General features: G+C 33.2%; 1 protein-coding gene across 1 annotated transcript in view; it reads left to right on the top strand.

Moving 5' to 3' along the window:
- Nucleotides 1-19921, top strand: part of LOC129232610 (S-adenosylmethionine decarboxylase proenzyme-like) — a 60969-nt gene extending 41048 nt beyond the window's left edge. The window contains exons 8-11 of the mRNA XM_054866745.1: nucleotides 6467-6640; nucleotides 12927-13001; nucleotides 15783-15863; nucleotides 19787-19921. Coding sequence (XP_054722720.1) covers nucleotides 6467-6640; nucleotides 12927-13001; nucleotides 15783-15863; nucleotides 19787-19921 — 465 coding nt within the window. The remainder of the gene's footprint in view (nucleotides 1-6466; nucleotides 6641-12926; nucleotides 13002-15782; nucleotides 15864-19786) is intronic.
- Nucleotides 19922-21514: the final 1593 nt, after the last annotated feature.

Below are 21514 nucleotides of genomic sequence, written 5' to 3'. Positions count from 1 at the left end.
TAAAATACTTTGATCGACAACTAACGTCATGACGAGGGCGATTTTAATGTAGTGATTTTGTGCATTTATTTTTTTTTCAGAAAGATGTGATTTACAAATGGATCATAGTTAAATCATAAAATTTGAAGGTGAAAATTTTATTAGAAGACTAAGACATTTCATAAGTGAAATAAAACGTGTTGGTGATTGGCTTTTTTTTTTTTTTTTAAAGTTTTATGATTACTGTTTTTCCCTCCTCCATACTGTCAGCAGCAAAAGTCAGGTTGTCTAATTATTATTTAAATATTTAAAAATATAAGTTGATGTACTATATTAAGTGATTGTGTTAAAGAAACAGTTGTTTAGTAAATCAAAGTTATGATATTGTAAAATAAAAAGGGTCATCCACAAGTGATGTCATGCCTTGAGGAGGAAACGGGCTCATTAAATTGTGACAAGGGGAAGAGAGAGGGTGACAAAAAGTGACATCACACAGTTATTGTAACAATATGTTTATAAAAAATTTGACACGTGATAAGAGGAGGAGTTAGCTGAAGTTTGACACTTTGTGATAAAGGGGAAGGGGTCAAATTTGTTGGAAAAAAGTGTGACATCATTTGATGACAGCCCGTTAGTACTCCTCCAAAATCTCATTCTACTCCTTCAAAACTCCTCCAAAACTCCTTCATTTTCTTTCTGAAATTGAGTACGAACCCTGTCTCAATGCCTCGCCGATTTCAAACTCTCTGGCCCAGGTGGCACAAAAATATTGTTCAACGTAGGAACAACATAGGTTGACGTTCGAATATCGAACGATAACGGATAAAGTTCTTGAAACATATTGAATTTTTTTTTTTTTTTGCCGACTTGATTCAAAAAGCCATTTTTACTGCTTATTTCGACGTTTGAAATCAATCATTATAAAAAGTGTTTATATATTAACATTGTTATTTAAATAGAAATCAGAAGAAAAGTAGAAAATTAAACATCAAAAAATGTTGTTTTATGTTAGAAAAAAAATATTGAAACACTGACTTTTTTTGACGTGACTGACATACTTTTCCTACATTAATCGTGATGTTGTGCTAACTACCGGCAGCAGGACGATGTGGTGCCATCTATTGGCAGCGTTTTCAACTTTTGTTTTAAAAACTTAGAATTTTTTTTGAAAAAAGAAAAAGGCAGCAATAAGCGCTGCGGCGCTTATTCCAAAAAATATGGTAATTTGAATTTAATTAAGTGTTAAAATGTGTCTGGAAAAAAAAAAAAAACTGGAAATGTACAATTGTGTGGACAAAATTATGAACTCGAACAATTGCAATTTCTTCTTTTGCTTTCTTCTTTTCTCTGTGCAATATTTCTACATTGTTTGCAAGAGTTTGATCCCCCCCCCCCCCCACCTGTTTATCAAGTTTGTTTATGACATAAATGACATGATCCAAATTTTTATTCCTCCCTAACTCCCTTATGAAGTCCCAAATTTTCGACAAGGCAACGTAATTCCCTAAAAATGGGGATTTTTTTAGCAATTAGAATTTCAAGGAAAATCCATAGAGGATAATGAGCACTGTCGCAAAAACCAAACCTTTTCTTGCACAAGAACAAAAATAGTATTTTTCAGGTTTTTTTTAAACATGTTAATTTTTTTTCCTTCTTATAAAATTTTTATTTCCCCAAAAGTGGTTAAAATGTCCCTAATTTTTCTCTGAATTTTAAAGACGTTTTCAGCTTCCAATATTGATAGCTTTGTTTTGTAGAAATCACAGTCATCAGCTTTTCCCCCAAGAAAACTAATCAGACAAATTAATAGCTCCAAAAAAAAAAAAAAAAAACCTTTTTGTGTTTTCTTTTGTGTTCACATTTATTCTGTAAAAAATATATTAGTGAATTAGGAAATGAAGATACAGAATTATGAACAGTCCTTCATACAGGAAATTATTTTTGAAAGGACCTTCAAACTCCTTCATTTTGGTTTTAACTCCGTCAAAACTCCTTTTTCTTTAGTTCAAGACTATATACTTTTCCTCTATGACAGTAACTAAAAATACTTCGATCGACAACTTAATATCGTCACAAAGGCAAAAGTATAAGGACTATTTTGATGTAGTAATTTATTTATTTTTTCATAAAGATGTGTTTTACGAATTGATCATTGAAGTCTTAAAAGTTGAAGGTGAAAATATTATTTGATGACTAAGACATTTTTAAATGCTTAATTGTGCTTGGCTGTATTTTCAAGTTTTATGGTTATTGTTTTACCCTCCACCACACTCTCAGCTGCAAAAGTCAGTTTGTCTAATTATTATTTAAAGATTTAAAAATACATATGTACTATGTTAAGCAATTGTGTTAAAAAAAAATTGTGTAGTAAATCAGAGTTATGGTAGTGTAAAAAGGGTCAACCACAAGTGATGTCATATGCCTTGAGACGGGTTCATGAAGTTGTGACAAGGGGGAAGAGAGAGAGGAAACAAAAGTGACACGTTGAAAAAAAGTGCGACATCATTTAAGGACGGCCCATTAGTACTCCTTCGAAATCTCACTTTACTCCTCCAAAACTCCTTCATTTTATTTCTGAAATTGAGTATGATCCCTCATGGGCGGATTTGTGGGGGGTCAGAGGGGGGCAATGCCCCCCCAGTTTTGGGAGGAGTTTATATAGTAACAACTTATCTTCCAAAATCTTATAACAAAACAAAATCATGATTTTTCTTTTTTGAATAGGAAATTAAAGTTTATTTTTTCTTTTAAACTTAAAATAGCCGTTTCTTACAAAGTTTGAACAATACTGTGCAACTGTATATAATCTACTACTCAATTTCAGAGGCTGGAAAGTGCAAATTATTGATAGGTTCTAAAATCCCTGAAAAGAATTGGCGCAGTATAGCCTACCAAGGCTCTTGAGCCAAAAATAATTAGACAAGTCTTTGAAACTCCTAAGCAAAGTCTGCTTCAACTTTATTTCTTATCAAGTGTATAAATTAAGAATTGTTCAAATGGGTAGTATGTTACTCTCTTGATACCTATTCTCTAAATCTGTGCACCATTTCTTTTTAAACTTGCATCACAAAGCACTTTTAAAGCGTAAAACTTAAAAAAAAAAATATTTGCCTATTATTTCCAATTAACCCTATAAGGCTTCAAAATGCAGAATTTTATATCCATTTTAGATAATTTCCTCCGGGGGGAGTAACCCCCGGGCCCCCTAAAACTGGAGATATTCTATATCCCACTTAAGAGGGAGCACTGCGTCACTCTGTTAATACCAGCCCCCTCTCTTTTAAGGTCAATTTAAAAAGGACAGCATGATTACACACAATAATGAAAACGACTCATAAAAATGTAAAGAATGGCCTTATGCATCACAGAAAACAGACAGAAACATGGGGGGGGGGGGCAATTAAAAATGGTGCTCCCAAAAAAAAATCCTGCCCCCCCAGGAACTCTGTTCTAAATCCATCTATGCGAACCCTGTGTGAAAAACAGGGGCGTAGCTAGGGGGGGGGTTTGGGGACAAAACCCCCCCCCCCGAAAAGTTAGTCTCAAAAAAAAAGAGAAGAAAAGGAAAAAAATTCCAAGCGATTATACATATATATATATGTATATATATACATATATATATACATATATATATACATATATATATATATATATACATATATATATATATACATATATATATATATATACATATATATATATATATACATATATATATATATACATATATATATATACATATATATATATATACATATATATATATATATACATATATATATATATACATATATATATATATATATTATATATATATATATATATATATATATATATATATATATATATATATGTATACATATACACATATATACATATACACATATATACATATACACATATGTACATATATATATATACATATATATGTATAAAAGAAGTAACCCCCCCCCCCCCCCCGAAAGTCGGGTCTTGCTACGCCACTGGTGAAAAATGAAAATAGATCTGTAAGAAAGAGGAAAGCAAAGCAAATGTCACAAAAGAGGCAAGACTAGCATTCTGGGCGGAATGTCAACCTTGCGGCTTTCGGACATTTTCTTTCCTTCGTAGTCTTTGTTCTAAAAACTGGAACGAAGCCAGAATTAGGTTTTAATGTGTTTGTGTGTTATTTAACGCCATCAGTTCGGTAGGGACAAAGGACCTTTTTATAGCTCGCTCGAAGCTGAACGTTTTTACCGAAAGTCTTCGATGGTGATGGCCACTGGCTCGGGGCTTGCCTAAATTAATACTAGGGTGAAAAGGTGAGGAATTGGCACGTTGCCTTTTGAATTATTTTCAACGTTGAATCAAGAGTAGGGAGCTTAAGTTTTGATAGAAATGGCACCATTACAAAAATAATGCAATTCAAATTTGTGCCTTCACGAAAGTTTGTATTTTCAATCATATTATAAGTTTAATGTTATTTTGACATGTGCTATTCCATACCTACTCATTTTATATTTTATTTTCATAAAAAATTGATTTTTTTTGTGGATATTAATTAAGTTTTTTGTGGCGACTTTTTCCTACAGACTATGGAATGTATGAAGCTTTAAGCAAATTCACTCATTATTTGGTTTTTCCTTTGCATTTTTTTTCTTGCAGATCTACCAATTAGCTTAGATCTGTAAAAAATCCCCATTTCACTTTAAGTATTTATGTTATTTAAAAGCATAATTTAATAATTTTGTTGTGAAATATGTCGCTGGTGAATCAGTGGAATCTCCTGTTTTTTTCTTCAAAAGTTGGCAAGTATGTAATAATATCTTCCCAATATTTCCTTAATACTAGCAGAGTGAGTTCTGAAATAAGACTAATAAACTATTTCTAACTTGTATGACATTTATTTTAACAATAATGTAAATAGTTAAAACATTCTGCAAATGATAAAATGAATACTAAGAACGTAATCTCTCCACATGCTATTTTTGCACGAGATAACTAATACTGCAATGCAAACTGCATGACTATTGACTAAAAACTTCTATGAAGAAACCCATCAGGAAATAAGCTAACTCCAGCTCGTCATTTTCAATAGAGGGCGATCGGCACGAATGAGCAAGTTCGAATACGGATCTAGCGACTGCCTACTTTTAACGTTGTTTTATTTCTTTTATTTTTTAAGCAAAGGTATTTTTATATTTCTTATAACTAATTTTTGTATGTAGCAAAAATCCATTTTTAATATAAAAATATATATTTTTATATTCCTAACTTTTTTTGCACAATTTTTAATAAGTTTTATTGACTTTGGAGACATTAAAATAAAGATTTATTCCATTGAAGCATTACAAACTTCATTATAATCAAAATTTAAATTTGACTTGTAAATTTGGAATTGTAAATGATTGCAGAACATTATGAACATTATAAGGGTGTCCCAAAATAAACGCAAGATTTGAATTTGCCACAATTTTTGCTGTGAATTGTTGGCAGCCACGGAAAAAGAACCATTTGACAGCTGGGAGTTGAGGGTTAGTAAAAATGGAGTGTTATGCTATTATACAGCCAGCGAAACAATTTCAATCACTGAGTGAGGAATTTCCTGTTCGCGTACTCTCTCGTTTCGGTGATATGAATTGTACCCTAGATCGTGTGATTTTACATCATTAGACTTCTCCCTATGGGGTTATTTGAAGTCAAACGTCTATGTCAGCAATCCCACAACCACCCACGAATTACCTAATTGCGATATCGAGCGCCAATAACAGTAAACTGCTTGACCCGCCCAAACTTTCATTATTTTTCAAATAATTGTTCGATAATGAAAACGCATTATAGAATCGAAAACGCTCCATTTGTAATAACCCTAGACCCTCAGCTGCCAAATTGTCCTTTTTTCAAGATTGCCCACAATTTCTTGCAAAAACGGCGGCAAATTCAAATTTTGCGTTAAATTTTGGGACACCCTTCACATCAGGGGCGTAGCTAAGGGGTGGGTTTTGGGGACAAACCCCCCCCCCGAAAAGTTAGTCTCAAAAAAAAGAGAAAAAGAAGAGAGAAGAGAAAGAAAAAAAAAGAAGAAAAGGAAAAAATCCAAGCGATTATACATACATATATATATATATATATACTATATATATATATATATAAAAGAAGTAACCCCCCCGAAAGTCGGGTCTAGCTACGCCACTGCTTCACATGCTTGAGCTTTTTTATGAATTTTAATATGTCTTGGACAAAATTCAATTTTTTGCAACTACTCGGTATTGGGCGAGTATCTGATCAAAATTTGGCCGAGCACCGAGTACTCGGCAAATTGGCAGAGTACCCAGTAGTTACCGAGTACTCGGTACGTCTCTAATTGTAAGTAACGAAAAACATATTCTTTTACTATTGGTGAGGTGATGAGATAGGATTATTTACTGTTGTTATTAACAGGCAATTATGCCTTATAATGATTCTTACGAATGCGCAGTCTCCGTTTTTTCCTTGACATTGTAAACAGGTCCTGATGCAGGAGCTGGATCGGAACGTTATGAAGATCTTCACTCGAGAGGTTTGTTCCAGCGCCAAGGAGGCAACCCAGAAGTCCGGGATAGATCGCCTGTTCCCGGGAATACTGATCGACGACTACCTGTTCGAGCCCTGCGGATACTCCATGAACGGGCTCATCAAGGGGGTCAGTGTCGGAAATCTCGTTAACGGTCGTTACTTTTGTGCAAACTTTTTCAGTTTCTTTCCGGAATCACTATATTTCCCCCCAGATTGGAGACAATGTTTCGGCTTTAAAGTTAGGTTTTTTTTTACTAAAATTACATACGTACTTACATTTACATACAGTATATGGTAAAGTAAGACAAAACAACGTTAGAAGAAGCACAAATTTGTAAATTACAGCAGACACGTGTTTCGGCGTTACAGGGAACGCCTTTTGCAGTGCAAAAAATAATGAGCTCATGGATGAAAAGACATCCGACAAATCGGCTCATGGACGAAAAGACTTCTTTTGTCGGATGTCTTTTCATCCATAAGCTCGTTATTTTTTGCATTGCAAAAGGCGTTCCCTGTAACGCCGAAACACGTGTCTGCTGTAATTTACAAATTTGTGCTTCTTCTGACGTTGTTTTGTCTTACTTTACTGTTCAGCACAAAGGTATTTATTTATCTTACAGTATATGGGTCATTCTCCAGAAAACGTAAAAAAAGAATGGACCCAGAAAATACAATTATTTTCCCAACAGTTATTTTTTGTAAATGACCGATTTTTCGAACAAGGCGTGGTTTCGATGACGTCACACATGATGTTCTTTGGCTCATCTATGTACCTTGTTTCCTCATTATGATAATTAAGAAGCAAATTAAATATTGCGCTCTAGCTTGCTGTCAACCATATTGTTGCCAGTATTTTTGAGTAAAGGTGCGAATTCACTCTGTGAATGGCATTTCATCATTTGTAATCATCGGCAGATGCATAAATAAAAGCACACGGATTAAAGTATTTTTCTAAAAATATTAAACTTAGACAAATTATTAAAAAATGGTCTGATCCTATGTTTTTGAGCTTGCTCTTTCAGAAAAAAAAAATACTTTTTAAATTTTGGAAAAGACCCCATTGCATGTTTGACTAAAAAAATTGTTTTGTGTCATATTTATGAATATATATAATTTTAATTAATTTTTTTTTTTAAACTCAATCAAGTGTTCATGGATTATATTAAAATTTTCTTCTCTTTGTCACTAATATTGAAATTTTTGCACACTTTCAAAACTACTTTTATTTATTTATTTTGATGATTGTTGTACTTAAATACTTTCAAAAAAAAAAAAATCAAAAAGGGAAAAAGAATAATATTAATATATGAATAAGATTTGACTTTAAATGAAAATGATTAGTTTAAATCATTGTACTACTCATAAAAAAAATATCAGTATTCTGTACTTAATGATAATTTTTAAAAACGTGTGAAGTGTTTGATGCATATTTTGTAAAATTGTATTTTGTCAATATAGAATAGTTGGAAGTCAAAGGAATGTTTGGTATAAGACCGTCGCGGCTAGAAGCAAATGGGTCCAATTTTTTTAGTAAAATATTTATTCCAAAGCATGTACTTATCAGGGTTTGTTGATTTAAATCAACATGATTTTAAATAGAGTGATTAAAAAAAAAATTGATTCAAATCAATTTATTTGGATCAAGTGATTTTTTTAAACAAAATCATTGACCAAAATTAAATTTTTTTAATTAGAAATTTTTGCTTTTTAAAACTGTATTGCTAAATTTTGCTCCACTGCATTATAATTTTATACTATCGTAACTTCAACAGGCAAAACTACATATATCCAGGGTCATGCACAGGCAGTGTTGCCAGATTGGGGGAATTTTCCCCATTTTGGGGAAATCTGGTGCTCCCTGGGGAAATTTTGGGAAAATGGGTTTTGAGGGGAATTCTTTAGGGAAAATTTTTTTCTTGGGGAAAACCTGGGGGAAAAAAAAACCTCAAGGGAAAAAAAGAATTCTTTTTGTATTTAGGTTCGCGTCAAGAAGTAGTAGTTACATTGTATCAAACAGGGTTGGTTTAGCTTTGCTCAACTTTATGGAATTCGCATTATGTGGAATATTATGCTACGGAATTCGCATTAATGTTCTGCGTAAGTAACTAGTTGATACGTGAAACGGGCAAAAAATAAGTGTGTTGAAGAATGTTTTTTGATAAATATATACAAAAATCGTAGTTTACATACAGAAACAGAGTAGTAAATGCAAGTAGAAAAAAAACAAAAAAAACATTTGGCTATTTCTTATTTTTCGGTCAGGCGCTTGTATTTATGACCCATAGCACCCGCATATCTTTGCCCGTAGTAGAAAATGAAAAGGTCTTTTAGTTCCCCTGTATATTTACAAATAATGCACGATGAATTTCTCGCCAATTGGCTTGCACACGTTACGGTTTCATGTTATGATAGCTTGGTCATTTACTCGTCCATCTTATAATAATTTTGCTCGGGAAAATGTTCTTAAAATTGGAATAAAAAAAGAACAAAATCGGATTTTCAAAAAATCGCTTAAAGGTGCACACCCCCGTGCTACAAACTAATTCTTTGCCAAATTTCATGAAAATAGGCCGAACGGTCTTGGCGCTATGCGTTTCACAGAGAGCCTGACAGACAGAGAGATATCCAGACAGAGAGAGAATTTCAGCTTTATTATTAGTACAGATAAATAAAGATAAAGATGACAAAAAAAAAAAGCAAAAATGGGAAGAAAAAAAAGTTGGGGAATTTTATAAGAAAATTTGACTATTTGGGGGAAAAAAAAATTTCAGGAGACAAAAATATTAAAGGAAGTCGATTCATTTTCTGAAAATATTAGTGAAGAAATAATTTTTGAATTTGGGGAATTTTGGTAGAAAACATCGTTTTTTGGGGAAAAATTGGAAGGGAATTGGGGGAAATCTGGATTTGACCATTTGGCAACACTGTGCACAGGTGGGGGGGGGGGGGGGGGTTGGCCTGGCCCCAAGCCTGAAGGAGGCCCAATATTTTTAAAATTAGGGGTGAAATTTGGGGTAAACAATATGGAGTGGGGCCCAGAAAAGTTATTTGTGACGGTCCCAAAAATTTCTGTGCAGGCCCCTGCAGATATCCGTAACAGATTTTCACTCTCGCAATATTTCTTCCAAAACTACAGTTTAGAACAAAATAAAAATTCGCAGTTTTCCTTATACACCGTGACTGATATAGTTAAGAAACATAAAATTATTCAACATTTTATTTTGCACTAAAAAGGTACACGATGATGGAAACTTTATCTTTAAGCAAAGCATGAAACAAAATCAAATCTCATCTAAGCATTATAACGTATTAATGTGCAAATCTTAAAAATTTATTGAATGGAGAACTTCATTTTAAAAGTAAGCTGAATTGATTCATCTGTTGTATAAAATATATTATATTTATAAATATAAATAAATATTCATAAATTTTTGAAGATTAAAAAAAAAAAATCAGAATAATCTTATTTAAATTTAGGAAATCAGACTTTGATTTTCTTTAAAAAATCAAAAAAAAAAAAAAAAATCATGAACCTTGTACTAATCTGGCATTATGTGAACTAGAGCATAAATTATTTCATGAAGGAATAGTTTTTAACTGAGCATTTTGCACATCATGGCTTTTACTCATTTCAGCATTGCAATCTGTCCAGTGTTGCCAGATGGTCAAATCCAGATTTCCCCATTTTCCATTCAACTTTTCCCCAAAAAGCGATGTTTTCTAACAAAATTCCCCAAATTCAAAAATTATTTTTCCACTAATATTTTTATAAAATGAATCGACTTCCCACGATAATTTTTTCTCTTGAAAGAATTTTTTTCCCCCCCAAACAACCAAATTTTCTTCTAAAATTCCCCAACATTTCTTTTCCTTTTTTCATTTTCGCGTTTTTTTTTTGTAATCATAATACGAGTGCCTGCATCAAGAAAAGACTTTTACTCATATTGGATTCGATTATATGGCCCTGGCCGACCAAGATGTAAGAAATAACCGAATATTTTTTTTCTACTCGCATTTACTACTCTGCTTCTGTAGATTTAAAATATGAACTTTAAAAATTTATCCAAGAACACTCTTCATTACACTCACTTTTTTTTTTAATTGTTTCACATATCAACTAATTACTTAATGCGAGTGCCGTAACATACGAGGCGTGTTTTTAAAGTAAGTTCCGTTTTTATATAAAAGGAACGAGTACAGATAGAGCTAAGTAATTTAGTGCACAAAAATCTACCACCCTTGCGCTATTTTTTGACATTGCTCCCGTCATTTTCCAAGCATTTGTCATAGCGTGGTGCAGGTTTTTGTATACCTATTCGTACAAAGTCACCGCCCGTTTAGTCAACCATGAGGACTCTTACAGGGCTTTGGCTGGGGCGTTTTTGAATATCCTCTGGTCTGCCCTGCATCTTTCATTTATTTCGGCATCTAAAGTCTTTCCAAGGTGGTCTGTGGCACAACAGCAATAATGAGCTCAGAGAACGTGTTATCCCATGGCTGACTACACAGGCGGCAATTTCTATGAATAGGTGTACAAAAACCTGTACCACGCTATGACAAATGTTTGGAAAATCACGGGAGCAATGTCAAAAAATAGCGTAAGGATGGTAGATTTTTGTGCAATAAATTTCTTTGCTCTATCTGTGCTCGTTCTTTTTTTATGTCAAAACGGAACTTACTTTAAAAATACGCCTCGTAATATTCCACATAATGTGAAATGCGAATTCCATGAAATTGAGACAAGCTAAACCAACGCTGTTTGATACAAACGGCTTACGTTCGACGAGCTCAACCGGTAGCAACTAGAGTTAGCAATCGGTTGATAGTCACAAGACAGCTAGTGACGGCAGCTAATGCTAAAGCATTGGAGGTGACGTCATTATTTTAACCGGTGACCTACCAGTCGCTCTTCGAACGCAACCACAATTTTACTTCCGAATGTAACTAAGCGAATTTAATACATGAAATACACCGAATTTAAATACGAAAAAAATGCTTTTTTCCTGAAGATTTTTTCCCCCGGGTTTTCCCCAAGAAAAAAAATTTCCCCAAAGAATTCCCCTCAAAACCCATTTCCCCAAAATTTCCCCAGAGAGCATACAATTTCCCCAAAATGGGGAAATTTCCCCCAATCTGGCAACACCGATTCTGTCCAGTTAGATTTCCATTCCGTCAAAATTAAACTTTCGAGAAATGATTATTGGTTTTAAATTAAATGTCAGTTTATGTTATTTGTTTCACATGAATAATTGAGGAGCAAACATTCAAACCATGTTTTCTCCTTCGGATACAGTTTTTCAGGAAACACAAAAAACTAATATATTTAAAAAAAACTCGTATTAGACCCCAATTATCATTTTTTTAGTTGTATTACTGATTACTAGTAAGACTTGTAGGCGTACTTTACCTAATAAACTTAAAATGAATTAGAAAAATGCATTTGAAATTTGGAGAAATCATGTTTTGACCGAACTCAAAGGAGGAAACGTGTTTTGAATGTTTTCAATGTGGATAAAACACTTTTTGAATGAAAAAGATAGAAACTTAAATTGCTACGATTACATTTTTTAATGGAATAAAACTAATTAATGACATAATAAAACTGGTTGTTATAAAATAAAGCTAGAAATTTATATGTGAAAAAAAAATTGTCCTGCATAATCCTCATCCAAACAATCGCACACTACTTCCTCCGTTTCATCATTACGTGCAGGTAAATTATAAATAATGTCTTTGTACCAATTAAAATCAGGTTGATTTTGCCACTCTTCGCCATACAATTAAGTTTAAAAGTTTGTCTACGTCTCTTTTCTTTTCAACTCATATTCCATGGGTAAGAGGAAGAGATTGTAAGACAACACTTTTCAGAATGTGCATCTATTATTTCTTCCATCCCTAAATTAATAATAAAAATTTAGGTAAAAGCACACCGCTCTAAAATAAACAAACAAACCAACATAGCACCAGGCAAACAATAACATAACCTCTGAAACGCTAGACACATTGGGAAATAGCTAGGTCAGGTGATCAGTAAGAACTTCTCTGATTGGTTGACTGGAGGAATCACTGTTTGACTGGAAACTGGCTCTGGAGGAAACACTTTTTGAATGAAACCTGAATTTTATAAATAGGTTTATAATGGGAAAAATTATGTTTTGGTTGAAAACAATAGCATATTTTTGTACCATTTAATGTTGAGTTCAAAGAAAAATCACTAACTCATTTTTTTTTTCATTTTTGGAGAAAACACTGTTTGAATGTTTGCTCTTCAATTATGTACTTAATTTAATTTTAATGTTAAAGCTGTTACAAAAGTATTTAAAAAAACTATGGTCTCTGGGGAACCATTTGCCCTTGTGATAGTGTGGCCTTCTTGTAAAATCAGTGACAAAACCTTTTTTTGTGTCCCCTAGGGCTACTATGTGACGATTCACATCACCCCTGAGCCCCAGTACTCCTATGTCAGCTTCGAGACCAACTACCCACAGGTGAGTCTACATGGGATCTCATAAGAATTCTTTGGTTTTTTTTAGAGACGTACTGAGTAGCATAGTACTCGGCCGAGTTACCAAGTACCAAGTTTTACAGGGTGGCGACAGATCAGGGAGATCAGGGAAATATCAGGGAATTTCCAAAAAATAACAAAAAATCAGGGAAAATTATTTTTATGAAGGCATTTTTTTTTTTTTTTTTTGCTTTACAAAATTAAGTATCTTAATTTCCTACGCATTTTCCGCCAATTATCCGTTCGAAAAAAGAAATTAATGAGATAAAAAAGATCAAAATAATTTCCATTACTTTTTAGTTCTAGCAAAAAAAATTTTCCAAAAAAATTGACTTGATATGTTTTCCTTTTTTAACCATTTTGTTAAAAAAGTAGCATTTTTTAAAAATACATCTTTAGTTCGTCAACTTAACACAACTTAAAACGTTTTAAATACTGCATTTTATACAAACATTCAATGGATTTCAAGTAAAGCAAAGAAAGGAAACCATTATCATTGGCAACGTAAATCAGGGAAATTTAGTGAACTTAATCAGGGAAATCAGGGAAAAGTCAGGGAACTTTTTTTCACAGTTCCTGTCGCCACCCTGTTTTAAGAAGAACCACCGACACACATGTGATGAATTTTGAACTTACTCGAATAGACCTCCTTGTCCATATAATAGTTTTTAAAACTAAATTCCTGCTGAAATTTAATTACACATTATTTAAAAAAATTTGTGTCAAAAATTTTACAAAAACATTATTTTTATGGAGAGGTGTACGCAGGACAGGGGTTTAATAATGTTACTTGCACTGGAACTGTGGATTTAAAAATTGTCCGCATAAGAGGGGTGTCCGTTAGGATTGGTTTCACTGTATACCAGTCAATTATATAGGTCTAGTCCACCAAACATAAATATTTTTTAAAAGCAGATAAAACTAATGTGCAGGAACATTGCAAACACGTGTTTCTGCCCCCCTCTCCTCCCCCGTTACCTCCTCCCCCCTCTTTTTCAGTGCATAACATGTGAGCTAAAGAATGTAAAGACATTGGACAAAAAAATCATACTTTTGTCGGATGGCTTTAAATCCACGAGCTCCCATTTTGTGCATCGAGAAAGGAATTCCTTGTAACGCCAAAACATGTGTCTGCAGTGTTCCTGCACTGTGCTTTTAACGTTGTTTTATTTTCTTTTATTTTTTTAAACAAAGGTATTTTTATATTTTTTGTAACTAATTTTTGTTTGTAGCAAAAATCCATTTTTAATATGAAAATTCCATATTTTCTATGCTTACCTTTTTTGCATAATTTTTAATAAATAAGTTTTATTAACTTTGAGGACATTAAAATAAAGATTTATTCATATATGAGTAATTGATATGAAGCATTACAAACTTCATTTTTCTCAAAATTTAAATTTGACTTATAAATTTTAATTGTAAATGATTGCAGAATATAATGCTTGCTCTTTTTTATACATTTTAGTACCTGTCTTGGACAATATTCAATTTTTTGCGACTACTCGGTATTGGCCGAGTATCTGATCGGAATTTGGCCGAGTACCGAGTACTCGGCAAATTGGCCGAGTACCGAGTAGTTACCGAGTACTCGGTACGTCTCTAGTTTTTTTCAACTAGACTTGCTTTCAACCATTTATTTTATTTTTTCATTTTTCACTAAACGAAATTTTATTGAAAGTTGCAGATTTTTTGGGACACTGCTAGTTTTTAAGAGGAATTGCTTGAATATTTTATTTGTTTTTCAAGTGAAATAAATTGAAAAAAATCTCTTTAAATGAAATTAGAAAAAAAAAAAAAACCCTTGATAAATTCCATTTTTAAAGGACAAAACACATACTGTCTGCAAGAAAACCAGATTTTCTGCAGCAAAAAAGTTTGTCCAAGCAATAGCAATAAAAAAACATATTTATACAATAAAATAAATAGAAATATTCTATTGCTGTATTTATCATTTGCAAAATTTAGCTTAATGTTATATTTTTTTAACATTGAATTAAAACAAAAATCAGTATAATTTTTAAAATTGCTTTATATCAAACCTGTGTCATATCGAGTAAATGTTAGAATAATTGCATATTCTGTGCCCAATCCAGGTTATTTTTCTCGCTACCTATTTTTGTGAAAGTATTGCATCATTCTATTTTTGTGAAAGTTATTATCAGCATTGCTTTTCTGAAATTTTAGAGGCATCCTAATTTTTGTAAAAGAGAAGTAGAACAAGCGAAAATTTAGTTCGAAAAGTGTAAATGTCACCTAGTATTATTTTTAACAGGTTTCATTTTTGGGGAGGGGGGGGGGAGCTAAAAACGTACGAAAAATACCATTGTAATTTCAGCTTAATGGGCTATGCACTGTGTACAATATAGGAAATTATGAGATATACGGTTTCCCAAAACAGATGTTTAAAGATTGCGATAATATCGCATAAATACACTTTGGCGAGAAACAGCTAAAAATGAGTTAAAATACCACAAAAAGGTTGCTATTTAAGCGATTGTTCATATAAACCTGCTAAGAATTTTATTTTATGAGTAAATTTTGTTTTAAACAGAGAAACATTTTATATTTTAAAATGCAAATTTTTGTGAAATTTTCGATGTTTTTGTGAAGCCACTGATTTTACAATTTGATTTTTGTGAAAGTACCGATTTCAAAACAAGATTTTTGTTAAGGTACCGAAAAACGGTAGCAAAGTCGGCCTGTATTGGACCCTGTAATGAATCTCGGAGTATGAATGATTTGGATTTTGTAAATGTTCTAGGAATCTTACTTGGACCTGGTGGCCAAACTGCTGAAAGTGTTTTGTCCCGGCAAGTTCATAATGACTCTGTTCGCTAACAAGGTACGTACATCCCCTGCCCCATTCCTCCTTGTGTCTGCACACGTTGCAAATTATGTTCCATTTTCCCCGATATTTGCAAAAACTGTTATACACATTCTTATGCATGAATCTGAAGTACCTTCAGTTGAGTGTGAATCACGCACAAGGTACTGTACAGTGTACAGGTAGGGTACTGTACAGTGTAGGGTGCGTCTTATTTTTAAAGGTGTTATTTTTTCACGAGGCACCCTCTCATTTTGTTTCTTTGGATGAAAAAAAATCTCATATATGGAAAATAAATATTGAATAATATTTATAGGGTGCTACCACTGCTCAAAATTTTTCAACTCTTTCTTTTTATTTTTTTCAAATTTATTTATTTAATCTGGATAATAAGTAGCAGTCAGTGAAAAGTCTGTATTGTCACAGGGAAGTAACAAAGAAAAAAATTACAATATTGCTGAATGTGAATTACCGAAAGTGTAAACCTGTGATATGAATGTCATTACCGAACTTTCAAATGCTTTTTTGACATTATTACATAGAATAACAACCATGAAATGCTTATTATTTTTTGGTATTTATAAGAAATAGCTATTTGTGTTACGTTAAACCCAACCAACCTAATTTCACGATTAAAAATATGACAAAATGTATTGGGGAGTTGATTTTTACACAATGAATGTAATTTTAATCACTGGTAGCACCCCCTAAATTACGTTCAAATTCTATGAAACTTTTATGTGTGTATTTTTTCATCAAAAGGAAGCAATTAAAGGGGTGCCCCATAAGAAATTCAAAACTTTTTCAAAAAGTGCATTATAAGAAACACCCTACTGTACACATATGAGGCAGTGAGAAGCAAAGGGATGCAAGTGGACGTTTTGGAGTTTTGGGTAAAGAGCAGATCCTAGGTAGGCTTCCATTGAATTTTTTCTCTCAATCTACCTTTATACCGGAACATACCAGGGCTACTAGACAGGGTTGACTGGATCGGACCCAATTAGGTTGAACCCAATGGGTTTTTTTGAAAAAACCCATTATTTAGCCCACTTTTGGGTTTTTTAAAATTTTCTGAGGAGCTTTAAAAAAAACTAATTAATTTAAATACTTTTACAATTTAAACTTCCTTTTTATTTGTTCTTCACCACAGACAATGGATGTAAAAAATGAATTCTGAACTTAAATAGCATTTCTTAACTCTTAACGGCATAAAAATCACTTCAAAGATTTAAAATAAGTATATTTAATTTTTTTCTTTAACTGGTCAATAAATAACTCAAATTATCTTGACTAAGTCCTGTCACGTCTGATTTTCTCAATATTTATAGATTGTACCTACTCGAGCTAAAAAGCTTTCATGTGAATTATTTTCTGCAAACCAACACGTCACAAATCTCGAATAAACACAAGGTATATATTTTAGAAATAAACGGGTGTTACAAACGGTCGGACAGAAAACAGAGTAGGATATACAGTATTTTCATTATCTTATGAAAAAGTTTAATGTTTCTTACTCTGTACATAGAAATAGAAAAACGGGCAACATAAAATTCAAAGAAATGTCTTGATTAAGCTAGAATTCAGTAAAAAGGGATTTAAACTACTTGAGGTTCTACAGTAGTTTTGCATGACTAAATGAAATACAATAAAGTAAAATGCAAAAAAAAAAAAAAATGTAGTAATTAAAAGCGAACAAACGAACAATAGATTTTATCACTCGAGAAGTAACTTTGCCTTAACGGTTGGTAATCATGGAAACTAAAAAATCAAACTTCACCATTCTTGAGTTTTGTCGTCTTTTATACCTACTTTTCTTCAGAAAACGCTGAATTTTCCAGCTTTTTTTACCCCAAGACATTTTTGTTCTTTGTCCATATACTTACGCTACATTATGCTACAAGTACCCCACATTTTCCCTAAAAAAAGACAAAAAAAACCCACATTTCTTTTAAAAAACCCAGCTTTGGTTGGGTGTTTTTTTGGGTTTTATTTAAAAAAACCCTGGGTCCATGGGCTTTTTTAAAAAACCCGGGTTTTTGCCAACCCTGCTTTTGTCCCTTTGCCTCTCGCTGCCTCGTATGTGGATGTGGGTTACTTAGCTGGCTAGAAGGGGGTTGTGGCATACAACCGCTACTCTAGTCGATGAATTTTTTCTCTGTGCTCTAGTGCTACTCTTAAGAAGTTACGGTACCTCAAAAATGATGAAACAATCAAAAAAAATTTTATTGCTTATTTCAAAACTAAAAACTATTCTGAACACAGGGAAAAAGTTTCATTGCTTTAGTTCAAATATTCAAAAAGTTATGAGTGGTTTTAGGCCATGCTCCTTATGTGTTCTTATGCAAAAGGAAAACTTTAAACTGCTTTTTCTCGATGATGGTATTTTTGTATTTTCGTGTCATTAGAATCCCTAAGAATTTTTTTCTATTAAAGATACAGCTTTAAGGTAATACTTTTTGCAATTGGGATAACATATTTGACAAAACTGCATTCGATAAGCATTTTATAAATGACTCAAATGTTTAGAGCATGTTAAACCTTTAAAAACCAATTTAAAAAAAAACTTTGATTTTTTACATAATTAATCACAGAAAATTTTCTAATAAACTCATAAGCAAATGAATGCACAGATTTTTAGAGATGATTATAGTGATCATTTAGCAAAAAAAAAAAAATTTTTTAATTAGTGCAAAAATAAAAAAGCCTTAGGAATTTCAAAAATTTGAAATGTTCTTTAATTTTTTGAATTTTTGAAAAAAGTAGGCAATATTTTTAAATTTTGAAAATAAATTATTGATTAAAAAATAAGTATGCATGTTATGGTTTCTAAGAAATACAGTAGAAGACCGTTATAACGCCGACCTGTATAACGCAATTCTCTATAAACCGCACTATTTTTCAGAAGTAAACAATAGGTTTTGAAGTTTGAAAACTCCCTCTGTTTTGCCTTGCAAACATAAAAATTGTTAGGCAAATTAAGTTTTGAAAGTTTTTCATCTTTTTATCTCAATTCAGAGCTTTCAAATTGAAAATGAGTACTCATAGTAAACAGAAAATACCAGAATGACTGTTGAAAATGCAGCTGTTATGCAAACCATGAAGCTAGCAGAAGGATTTTGATTGTGAAACACATTTGTGAACAACTAATCGTAATATTGGTGCCTTAATACTCATTGCAGATACAACTCATTCTGAAGTGCTTATATATAGATATATAGTAGAAGAAAGTTATAACGCACGCCTTGGGACCAGAGCTTTTGAGTTATACAGGTTTTTGCGTTATACAGATCATTTCAAAAATTTTGAAACTAAGATTCAGAATATATCTATATATTAGCACTTCAGAATGAGATCTATCTGCAATGAGTATTAAAGCACTAATACTACAATTAGTTGTTCCCAAATAAATATGTTTCACGATTAAAAGAAAGTGCATTATCCTGCACTTCTGCTAGCTTCATGATTTGCACAACAGCTGCATTTTCAAGAGCCATCTGGTATTTTCTGTTTATTATTATTACTAATTCTAAATTTAAAAGCTTTGCATTAAGATGGAAAGATGAAAAACTTTCAAAATTTAATTTGCCTAACAAGTTTTTTTTTTTTTTTTGCAAAGCAAAACACAGGGCTTTTTTAAGTTTCAAAACCTATTGTTTATTTCTGAAAAGTTGTGCGGTTTATGGAGAATTGCGGTATATAGGTCGGCGTTATAACGGTCTTCTACTGTATTCTGAATATTAGTTTCAAAATTTGTGAAATGATCTATGTAACGCCAAAACCTGTATAACGCAAAAGCTGTGGTCCCGAGGTGTGCATTATAACGGTCTTCTACTGTATCGAATTTAATTTAAATTTAAAAAAAAATGTTTGAAAGGTGCTGTGACCCTTTAAAAGCGAAAATGAGTCCACGGTTCACTGATCCAAGGTCTCTCTCTTTGCAGCTCTCGGTGGCTTCCAACGGACACATGCTCTACCGTGGCTGCGAATTCCGTGGCTTCAGGCGCAAGGAGCTCCAGTTCTCGCACTTCAAGAACTACGACCTGGCCTACGCGCTCTTCGCCAAGGCGCCCAGTTGAGGCCTAACCCCCCCCCTGCCCGGACGCGCCCCCCGCCCCCCACCCCTCCGCAGGCCCAAGTTCGGCCTGCACTTCCCCACCTTCGTGTGGGGCCGCATCTCGTGAGGCCCCCCCGCAGGACCCCCCCCTAGCGTTTTTATCTCACTCGAAGGGGCCCACATGAATGGGCCGTTTCCCTGGCCCCCCCACCCCCCCGGGGGGGCGGAGGCGGGAGCACGGAGCTCTCTCTCTGGTTCGCGGAGCTGCGGAAGGGCGTCTCGGTTTCGGAAGTGCGATCGGAATGGACTGCCCCCTTTTTTTCTCGCGCCACTCTCTTCTCGATACGGGTGAAATGTGTTTTGATTGGTTTATCGTGTCTCCTTTCGGTTACGGACCGACTTTCGAAAATCTGCACGGAGTTCGAGGTCGAAAACGTAAAAGTGACAGTGTTAGTTATCTAGTTACTCAATAGATGGCGCCACAGAAAGTAAGTGGCGCCATCTATTGAGTAACTAGATAACTAACACCATCATCTGGTGGCTCACTAACTGCTCAACACCCTCGAAACTGTGTCATCGTGTTTTGGTTTCACTCTCGTTTCTAAAAAGGCAATTTTCTCGAATCCGCACAAATATCTGGATTGAAACGCTTTTTGATGTTTTGGCTCTAGTTATCTTGTTGCTCAATGCTTGGCATACTTAAATTATATTCATTTCGGTGCAGCCATCTGTCGACTTACTGATTGTTCGACACTCTTCTTAAAACCCTTTCGGGGTATTTGTCATCATTTTAATATAGGTAATTTTCGAAATCTGCACAAACTTTTGGATTAAAACAATAACTTTTGGTACTATAGTAGCTCTAGCTATCTCGTTGCCCAACAAGTGGTGCCATTTTAATTGTAGTAATTTCACTAATATTATTAACTTTTTTTTGTGTCCCATTTCAGTAGTCATTTTTCTAAAATCTACTCAAAGTTCCCGATTAAAACAATAATTTACGATGTTCCTAAAATCTGAACTCCTAAATTTATTTTTAAAATGATAAAATTTATTATTAAATAAACACTCTAGTGGCGACATCTATTGGTCAACTAGATAACTAAAGTCTATCATTTTATACATATTTTAAGTAAAGCCAACTGCTAATTTTATAAACATTCTTCTTGAAATGTGTTTAATGTATTTTAATGTATTTCAGTAGTCATTTTTCTAAAATCTACTCAAAGTTCTAAAATATGACAATGATTTAAGATGTTCCTAAAATCTGAATTCCTAAATTTATGTTTAAAATAATAAAATTTACTATTGAAATAACCACTCCAGTTATCTAGTTGACCAATAGATGGCGCCACTAAAGTCAATCGTTTTATACATAGTTTTAAGTAAAGCCATCTGTTGAGCAACTAGGGAACTAAAAGAGAAGATTGCCTGCTGCACTGTTACCATTTGCAAATGTTGAGCTGGAGTTTTTGAAATAAAATTAACACAGTATTGCTTTTTTTTTTTTTTGACAATCACTTTTTGAATTTGTGTTTCAGTTTATTTGCCGCAGATGTAATTTCAAAGAGCAATCCGAATTATTTTTAGCTGTGGCATACTATTTTCATTTTTG

Source organism: Uloborus diversus, unplaced genomic scaffold (assembly GCF_026930045.1).
Source record: "Uloborus diversus isolate 005 unplaced genomic scaffold, Udiv.v.3.1 scaffold_13, whole genome shotgun sequence".
Lineage (NCBI taxonomy): Eukaryota > Metazoa > Arthropoda > Arachnida > Araneae > Uloboridae > Uloborus > Uloborus diversus.
This window is presented reverse-complemented; position numbering and strand designations above follow the sequence as displayed.